At 42.9% G+C, this 9,933-nt stretch overlaps 1 protein-coding gene across 3 annotated transcripts; it reads left to right on the plus strand.

Annotated features, from left to right (window-relative positions):
* The first annotated feature begins 5,183 nt into the window (after positions 1–5,183).
* Positions 5,184–8,704, plus strand: LOC148032505 (putative L-type lectin-domain containing receptor kinase S.7). 3 transcript variants are annotated; one of them, XM_087683186.1, is made up of 4 exons: positions 5,203–5,301; positions 5,383–5,644; positions 5,736–5,843; positions 5,943–8,704. In XM_087683186.1, the coding sequence occupies exon 4, from the start codon at positions 5,999–6,001 to the stop codon at positions 8,021–8,023; it is 2,025 nt and encodes a 674-aa protein (XP_087539312.1). In that variant the 5' UTR covers positions 5,203–5,301; positions 5,383–5,644; positions 5,736–5,843; positions 5,943–5,998; the 3' UTR covers positions 8,024–8,704. The 3 variants fall into 3 exon arrangements, with proteins under 3 accessions (XP_087539311.1, XP_087539312.1, XP_087539313.1); XM_087683187.1 differs by having other exon boundaries at positions 5,383–5,633; XM_087683185.1 differs by lacking the exon at positions 5,383–5,644 and having other exon boundaries at positions 5,184–5,301.
* The last annotated feature ends 1,229 nt before the right edge of the window (positions 8,705–9,933 follow it).

A 9,933-nucleotide genomic window follows, 5' to 3' on the forward strand; every position in this document is an offset into this window, starting at 1 on the left:
TCCTTGTTTGTGTCTATATTTGTTGCAAAAGCATGTATTGAGATTATGGAACAAGTTGTCGTACCCTAGCTTATCTTGAAAAGCATGCCTTGTACTTGATACAAACAACCCCCTCAAAGTAGGGCCCTTTCTTCCAGGCAATGAAGACCAAGGACTTTGATGTATTGAACATTAAACTAGCCTTTGAGTGGTTGTAGATAAGTTTTCCCTACCCTCCAATTCAAGTGAAATGAGACAATGAGCAGGCTAGAAAAAATGAATCTTAATACCTTTTGCTTAAGTGAAAGCCTTTAATCTCTTTAACAACATCTCTTTCACAGATTTCTCTAGCTTATGTATAGCAATGGATGCCTCACAACCTCATAGTCTCAAGGATGAGGCCCTAATACCACATGTGAGATATGATACTCATGGAGGGTAGTAAACAAGAAGAGACATAAGTTTGATGGAACGAAGAAAATAGATATACCTTATTCCATAGATTATGCCTCTTTAAATAGGCATTTGAGCACATCTAATATGTCACATTTGGTTTACTTTTGACCTACCAACTTAAATGGTTATCCATCCACCTCACCATTCTCAAGGCTTGCTTAAGCAAGGGAGCACTTGTCATTTTGAAAAAGGAGGTTTTCTTGCCAAAAGCACATGGCTTAAGTAGGGCTTGCTACAATTTGGATTACAAAGAAAAGGAAATAGAAAGAGACTTGATAGTTTGTTGAGATAGTGGTATTTAAATTCTACTACTTATCTAGATGTTTTATGAGGGTTGCTTATGACGAAAATGATACGCTTTGATGAATTTGAGGCGTTGGGATATTTTTCCATTTTTGTCATGCTTTTGGGTCTTCTAAAAGCTACATCACATCTATTTTATCACAGGAATACCATATTTGCAACCTTTGGATTAAGCTTTATTGAGTTGGAACTATTTTTTGGAGGTTGTTTTGTTTGAGATTAACAATCGAAAACTTCCTAAAAGAATTACAAAAAAATTAGGGTGCATTAAAGGATGCTTCCAACTATTTTGGTATTATCTTTGCCTATGATGAACACTTGGTTTTCTAGTTTTGGGTCTTGCAATTGACAGTATCTTGGTTGGTTGTTGTGCATTTATCTTAGCTTCGGACTATTGATGATATTTTAGCCATCATTTTACTTTTTGGGGCACTCACATTGTAGTGAGCTAGCCTCTTTTGAGCTTGCACTTCGAAATATCATAGTATTTTGGTGTGGAGGACATATCACAACTACAAACATGGTAAACACTAGAGGTTGTCGCAGAAAAGGCTAAGCGTGGGTAGCAAAGACATGGTGGACATCCAGAGGCTGTAACAGGGGCCTCACAAAGTATACAATGGCTGTAGTACAAGGTTATATGAGGAGCTTACAAGCTTATGTCAGAAGCATTAGGGCTAGGCAATACAAGGCTAAAAAAGTCTATCAGAATAGGAGTAGAAGGACTAATGAGGCTTGTCCTTCTCCTGGTGGTATTCTTCTTCTTCCTCTTCCTTTGCTCCATGGTCTTCTTTTTAACAATAGCTAGATAGGCCTTTTGAGACCTCTTCCTAGCATGAAATAATTTCTTTGTGTGGCCTTTTGTAGAAGTCATATACCAACTGATCTTTCTTGCCCTTGTACCTATTATCAACATATAACATTTGTTCATCTTTAGAGGTGCTTGATTCTTCTTTGGATTTTATCTTCTTTTCTTCTTCTAGTAGGGAGGCCTTAATGTCAACCAGTTTAGGACTAGGCATGTTGATTAATGTAGTTGACACATTATTATAGTTAGGATGATGTAGGCTTTTTAACAACACACCAATACAAATATCTTCATCCATCTTGAGATTTATCCTTGCAAGTTGGGTTAGGATACTTTCCATGGAGTTCAGATGAGATGCTAGGGATGTATTAGGTTTCATATCAAGTCGAAAGAATTCAATCAGTAAACCATACTTTGAGGATTTGGACTATGCACCAAATAAGGTATCTAATCTATCCCAAGGTCATGGGATGTGTCACAGGCATCTACATGATGGATGTAGTTGTCATCCAACTCTAATTTGATGATGGCATGTGCTTTGTCATCATTCTTTTGCCAAGTAGTTGCAAGAGTTGCATCCTATGGATTTTTTTCTTGTCCATTGGTAATGATCCATAGGCCCTAGTTTGATGCGGGTTTTCTAGGTGTGAAACCCGACTCCGTTGAATAGAACAGTTGGAGAGTCTTTGCCATGTTGGAGTGGTAGAGACAGTAGCAAATCAACTTCAAAATTATTAGATTTGAGTAGCAGAAGAGTTGATAGAGATGCGTCAAAAGACACAAGTGCTAAGAGCACTAGATGAGTGTCAATGGACACTATGTTTCTTCCTTAAGTCTTCCAAATTTGCAAAATCCTTCAAGTTCTTCCAAATCCAAATCTTCCCCTCCTTTTGATGCTAGGACCTTCAGATCTGAGTGACAAGACCTTTAGTGTGTTGGAATCAGTGAGTAAATGAAGTAAAAAAGAGCTTCAGTGAAAATGAGCTATGGCAGATTAGGGTTTTCAGGAAAGAGTCTAATTTTTTGGTTGGGGCAGCTCATATAGGTGATCATTTGGGAAGCCCTCTTAGTGGGAGGTAGCCTAGGTATGAAGCTCTAGTTGACCCAGGATATCAGTGAGAATCGTGCCCTGCAAGCAGTACCCTAGTGGTACGATCAGAGTCAGGCGCAGATTAGCTAACAACGAGCTCCAATTTTTGCAATGTTGGAGCTATAGATCAATGCTAGCATTTGAAGTGCTAGGAAGAACTATCCTGAGCAAAGGAAGATATCTCCAGAAGGAATCTCAGTGAGATATGGCCTAGCTTGAGAGATATGAAAGCTCCAAGCAGGGTTGGTACAGGTTGGCTATGGCTACCAAGAAAGGTCAAGTGGAGATAGAGGTGGAAGATGAGACCTTCAGTTGTTGGACTTGAGCTAATGGAATGAAGAGGAGTTGGAAGAGTAGAGAAATAAGCTGAGATGAGCTAGGCCATGGCTGACTGGGTTCTGATACCATGTTAAAATGCATGGATCTAGGACATGGCTATGGAGGTTGAAAGAGAAAGAGTGAGCTCATGAGGATAGGACATAGACATTAAGACTTACTATCACACAAGTGAATCAGGTTCCAAGATTGAGACTTGGACTCATAAACACAATCTTGTGTGTTAATAATGACACAGACACTTTACTGAAGGACAAAAGTACTATGACATTGCATTAAAAAAAAGAGAGCAAGTACAATGCTTTATAGGGATAGACTGGGTTGCACTTTCCACCACTGTGCATATGGGATTCTGCATCCTGAGCCCACACTGCTCCATACAAAGAGGCTAAGCTAGGTGTGATTGCCAATATCTCAACACTTCATGCTAGGAGTGTTGACGACCATGAAATTTAGCCCTATCTTCATCAATATGGTTGCCTTACTCTTTCACAACGCTTCTGTTGTAATAAACATCAATGGCTCCTTCTCTCAACCCTTTGATTTAAGGCGGTCAATTAGACAAGGGTTTTGCCCCCCTCCTCTTTGCATTGATCAGTGCTTTGACAATGAAAGCATTGACAAATGCTCTCGTTCCAAATTGGTGATTCTGCTCTCAATAGAAGCATTTGGATCTCACCATTTTCTTATGATCCCCCAAGCGTCGGTCCATAGGGATGCTAAGATGGCTAGATCTCTACATGAGAGAAGAATTATAGCCTGGAAGGACATCTGGGATGATCACGGAGCCCAATGGCTAATGGTGGAGTGCATCACCAACCACTATCAACTAACCCATAAGAAGAAGGAATGTCTCAGCTCCATTCTCCTACGGAAGGAGGATTGGCCAATCTTGATTGTGAGGAAGGATGATTTGGTCCTAAAGGACCTCAGTAGTCCAAGAGGGAAGCAATTAGTCAACTGCAAGATAGCACATGACCTATGGCCCCCTCTCTAGCCATTGCCCTCAACCTTCTAAGGAAGCAAAGAAACAAATGTCCCATGGCAAAGGCATACACTTGGAACATGAAAATAAAAAGAGCCTCAGGCGCCACCCTTGATTAAATGTGACGAGATGGTAGCTAGTGATGAAGAAACTTTCTTTACGATCCCATCTTGCTAAGAAGGTCAACGTATCCCCATTGTGCCCATTTTGTGGGAGGATTGAAGAAATTGAGAAGAATTTGTTTTAGGAATGCCTCCATGTCTCTTCAGTTTGGAGAGTAGTTAAGAGATGGCTAAGAAATGCTAACCTGGGTGACATCTTTAGTATGGTGGTAGCCTTTTTTGCCTAGATAACAGCACTTGGAAGCTCATCAATCTCGTATCAACAATGACTTTAAGATTCCTATGGAACAAGAGAAATAGATTGATCTTTGGTACCAGTGATGCCTCCAAGCTAGATGGCCTTGATCAATTAAGAGTTGAATGCCTAGCTATGCTTAAGACCCTCAAAACTAAGCATTGGATCTTCAAGATTTTCTATAGAAAAATGAGTGATATTGCTTAGGGCCTTGCGACATCTCTTTGATCATCTTGTAATCTTTTGCTTTTTTACCCCCAATATAATCCACACTATTTTTAAAAAATATTGTAGGAAGTTAACATGATGTGGCATTCTTCCATTCGATTCTCCTTTCCTTTACTCCTTTCTCAACATTCTCTCTCCCATGGATGAAGGCTTTCTCTCTCCATTTTGTGTGCAAGGATTCATGTGCATTTGATGTGTACACAGAATAGCCATACCTATGTAGGGATGGCCACCTTCGTTCACAAAAATTGCATGTGCAAGTCAAGTGACTTGTGCGTGGCTTGGCGTTTTTTGCTCGCAGACATGCATTCGCAAGTTAAAGATCGGCCCCTCACAAGTTCACAAAACCTACACAGGGCCCTTGTCTTGGTGAGCAAAGTTGTGGGAGGACGCATGTTTTCAAGGAATGGTGCAAGTGTCCTACACATGGCCCTACTCTTAGTGAGCAAAGGTGTGGGAGGACGCAAGCTTTCAAGGGATGGTACAAACTTCCTATCCCTTCCATTAAAAAGGTCAAAGAAAGAGGCGCCTTGTCAAATCCATGGTGAAAACATGAAAAGTGAATGCTTTTCCCCAAATTCAACTGCGCATGTCCCACCCAACTCAGCTATTGCTTAGCCAAGGATCGCTACCTACCACAACTGAAAGGCACCATCCTTGCAGGCTTTAGACAAGGGCAAGGCTCATGAGTCGTCTCTCTCTCTCTCTCTCTCTCTCTCTCGCCAATGCAGCTTTGGGAGCGCTGTCTTTGTGCTCAAGGTATGCTTAATTCTGCTGCTTTGACAGATGATCGCTTATGTAAGCTGCTGCATTCTCGCATTGACCTTTTTTTTTTGTCAGAGGACAGCGCTCTCTTACACTTAATAGTCCTGACTCCTGACTCCTGACTCCTAACTCAGACTCCTGATACCATTACAGTGGCATTTCCTCTGAATGAGATTGCCTTTTCAGAGCTCTGTTTTGTCCCCAGTTTCAGAGTCATTCAGACTATATTCTCACTTTGATGAGTTTCGCAACCCTCAATTTTGTCATAGAAGAGAGCTCCACTGTGTCTGACATTCCTAGCTCAGCCCCTCTTCACTACACCAATGGCATGTTTCTGGTGCTCAGGAATATTTAATTTTGCTCCTTTGACAGATGATCACTTGTGTAAGCTGCTGCATTCTCACATGGACCAGTTCTTTTTGTCACAGAATAGAGCTCTCGCGTAATTGATAGTCCTAGCTCAGACTCCTGATACCACTACAATGGCATTTCCTGTGCGTGAGGTTGCCTTTTCGGAGCTCTGCTTTTGTCCCCAGGTATACTTCATTTGTTGCCTCCTTTGACAGATCCGCACTTGGTTAAAACTTAAGGCTGTATTCTTACTTTGACCAGTTTTGCAACTTCAATTTTGTCAGAGAAGAGAGCTCCACTGTGTCTGATATTCCTAGCGCAGCCCCTGTTCAGTACAACAATGGCATTGTCTGTGTGTGAGGTTGCATTTGTAGCCATGATACTAGGACTGCATGTGCTGTTTGGGCAAGCACAGGGTCAGGGTACCTCCTTCTCCTACCCGAACGATGATTACTCGAACTTCCTGTTGTTGGGAGATGCAGTGGAGAGACATGGCACCATCGAGCTCACCAAGACCACCCCGTCCGATGAGGCTTCCAATGACAGTGCTGGCCGTATCCTGTGCCGCATGCCTGTCCGCATGCTGGACCCCCGCACTGGTCGCATGGCCTCATTCAGCACCTCCTTCTCCTTCCAAATCTACACCATCAACAGCTCCTATCAAGGGGATGGCCTTGCCTTCCTCGTCGCACCTGACAATGTCACTGTCGGCAGTTACGGGGAGCAGCTCGGTGCCTTCACTGCCCCCTCGGTTGGCGGTGCAAACCTGCACACCATTGCTGTCGAGTTTGATACTTGGCAGAATCCTGACATCCATGACCCAAATGGGAACCATGTTGGGCTGGATATTGGGAATGTTTCCTCCATCTTCTATAACAATGCAAGCAATGTAGGTGTCCAGCTCAGTGATGGGTCTATCATCACTTCATGGATTCAGTATGATGGCGCCCTGCATAACTTGCAGGTGAAAATCAGCACTGATTCCATAGAGCCAATACAACCGCTCATCGATGTTAACATCAGCCTGTCATTAGTACTGAATGAGTACATGTATGTTGGGTTCTCTGCCTCTACTGGTTTCAGCAATGAAGCTCACAGTCTTTTGTCATGGACTTTCTCAAGTTGGGGCCTTGAAGTCCCATCTGCCGATGATGGTGCGGGAATGCATAGAGGTAAAAAGGGAGCTACTGTGGTGCTTATTGTGTGCTTAGTTCTAGCACTTGTACTGTCTATTGGTTTGCTTTCTAGATGGATAATCTCCTCCAAGAGAACTCCACACAGCTACTTCAGGAGAGCTAAAGAATATGATTCCAAGCTAGCCGGGTATATGAACCCCAGGCCATACACATACAGGGAGCTCTATGCAGCTACCAAATGTTTTGCTGACAGGCAAAGGCTATCGAGGGGAAAGGGCAAACTGGGCAGTTTCTTCAAAGGGGTGCTTGTGGATTCTGGGGCGGTTGTGGCTGTGAAACAGGTTGCAAAAGAACCCCAAGAAGGGCTTCAGGACTTTTTACAGGAAGTCAGTGTTCTGTGCAGCATACGGCACCGCAATTTGGTCCCCTTGCAAGGATGGTGCTTGGAGAAGGGGGAGCTCATGCTTGTCTATGAATTTATGCCCAATGACAATCTGGAGGGATTTCTCTTTGATACTGGAGTTGCCCAGTATGAGCCTTTGTCCTGGGCTCAGAGATATGACATAGTGAGTGGCATTGCTGCTGGTTTGATGTATCTGCACGAGGGCTTGGATCATGAATTTGGCAGTGTGAAATCGAGTAGCATGAAGCAGTGCTGCCCCATCCTTCACAGGGATGTAAAATGCAGCAATGTCATGTTGGACAACAATTTCAATGCCAGGTTGGGGGATTATGGACTTGGCAGGCTTGTATACAGGCATAAGAAGGGGGAGGAATGCATGGTGCTGGAAGGCACATTCGGGTACGTGGCTCCTGAGGTGGTACAAAATGGCAAGATGAGCACCAAGTCTGATGTGTTCAGCTATGGCATTGTGGCATTGGAGGTAGCATGTGGCAAGAGGGCACTAGAGGGGGAGCAAGTGCTTGTGGATATGGTATGGGAACTAGAGAGGCAAGGGAAGGTGATTGAGGCAGCTGACAAGAGGCTCAAAGGATGCTTTGATGTAAAGGAGATGGAATGTGTGTTGCAATTGGGGCTGCTATGCTCACTGCCCAACCCCTCGCAGCGCCCACCCATGTCCCTTGTCTTGAGCATCCTCCAAGGTGACTCTCCTGTACCCCCCATGCCCCCTTCACCCCCTCCATCGCGCCCTCCAATGCTGTGCATGAACCCCGAGGACATCCAGGCATCCCTGCGCATTTCCATTGACAAGCTGCTGGCTTCCTGAGTATAAGTATGCCATTCTCAGATGCCACCCAGGGTCAGTCTTTCAAACTGAATGAGGCTGCTGCATGCATGCATGCTCAAGGATTTGGAGAAAGAATGTGATACATGGGTTAATGTCAGCCCCTTCAATGGGATGTATAGGCATATAACCAACCAAAAATGTTCTACATTGTCTGCAATGTCTTGCTGCCACAGGCTTAAGTTTACCACCAGTCAGGTCTCCATTTAGGGGTATTTTTGATTCATCACCTGAAATGGTTAAGAAAGGGAAGCTACCACAGGAAGTCAGTCCCAAACATGCCCAGAGGCAAATGGCGTTTTCCTAGCCCTCGTGTGTCATTAACATAGCAACACTCCTTGTCTCAATTGAACATTTTAGAAAGCTGCTGCACGCTGTTCTCTTTGTTTATGTCAATCCGGCCTGCTCTATGCATATGTATATATACACAGGGACATACACGTACGACATGTGTCGATTTAAAGCTTGGGCATGGAATGGATGACATGATGGCCACAATTATGAGAATGATGTCTAGTGCTTATCTGAAGGCCTTGAGTGAAACATGCTAAACCACCGCTAGCAGGCATCAAAGGCGATTATATTGCCAACACTTGATTTTGAATATTGGTGAATTGCACTTACAAGAGTAAAGGCCTTGGGGACCAATTAGCACTTTTCTTGCATTTAAAATCCATGTTTCTAATGCTTAAGGAAGATGTTTTTTGTTTTCTTTAAGATTGTGCATGTACATGTAATCCTCTAGGAATTTACCACTTGCAATGAACCATCCACACTACGGACACTGACATTAATAACTAATATGGCATTCGCTCTCTAGATCAATAAGAAACTGCACTTTACAGTTTTTCACACTGTGTTCGCATAGTGGCACAAAATTCACCCATTCCTAATCTGCACATCCTTCGGCATGTGCCAAAGTTTTACAAATCTGCAGTGTCAGAAGAAGTTGTCATGAAGGAAAATACAACATTAATATTTGCACCTTGGATTAATTCCAGCCTTTGTAATGTGAATAGCCCTTAAGTTTGGAAAGAGGGTTAGAACAAAAGGGACTAGAGGCCAAAGGCAAGACATCTTTTGATCATTCAATAATCTTGGCTTTACCATCTTCTTGGAGTTAGCTTCTTCTTAGCCTATGAAGCACTCAGCTATGGTCGTCATGTATTCTTGAATCCCTAACCATTAATACATGATGAGGATGTCTTGGTGCAATAGATTTGTTAATTTTTTGTTGTAGCTTAGTTAATTTTCAACTTCAGTTAGATTTCATTCCATGGTTGATTGCTTTCTTACATTGGTATCAGAGCAGTAGCTTAGATCCTTGCAGAAGTCATTTTCAAGTACTAGATTCAGTTTCCTAGGCTAGGGAGAGCAAACCATAGTTAGGAATTTGAGTGACAGGACTTGATAGGACAGGAAGGCTTCAAACCGGAGTTACATGTGAAGGTTTGCTACAAACAAGGATGAAGATGGTGATTATTGGCATTACTAATGGAAGAAATGGCGGGCTCCAATCAAAATAGCAGGATGTGATCGAGATTTGAGCCAAAAATTGGGGTAAGTGGACAAACTAATGGTTACAGGACTTAGAGGAAGGAAAAGTTAGAGTTACTTTTCATGAAACAAGGGTTTCTTCTCTTTTTCTTCAAGCTGTCCACAAGAATCCATGGCCAAGACAAGATTAGATCTTCTCTTTCTCACTCATATCATGAGAATGGATTACATGACCTTCTTCCCTGTTTCAGGAGCTTCATTTGGAGTAGCTAATATAGCTACTTAGCATTGTTTTGGATTTTTCATACGTGAGTATGTCCTCACGTTGTTTGCGCCGCCTGCACACACTCCCCTACTGCGTGGAATTTTCAGAGATATGATGGCCTTTGAGCATT

The sequence above is a fragment of the Lygodium microphyllum genome, chromosome 8 (assembly GCF_053477565.2).
Source record: "Lygodium microphyllum isolate KBCC chromosome 8, Lygodium_microphyllum_v1.1.10, whole genome shotgun sequence".
NCBI classification, from domain to species: Eukaryota; Viridiplantae; Streptophyta; class Polypodiopsida; order Schizaeales; family Lygodiaceae; genus Lygodium; species Lygodium microphyllum.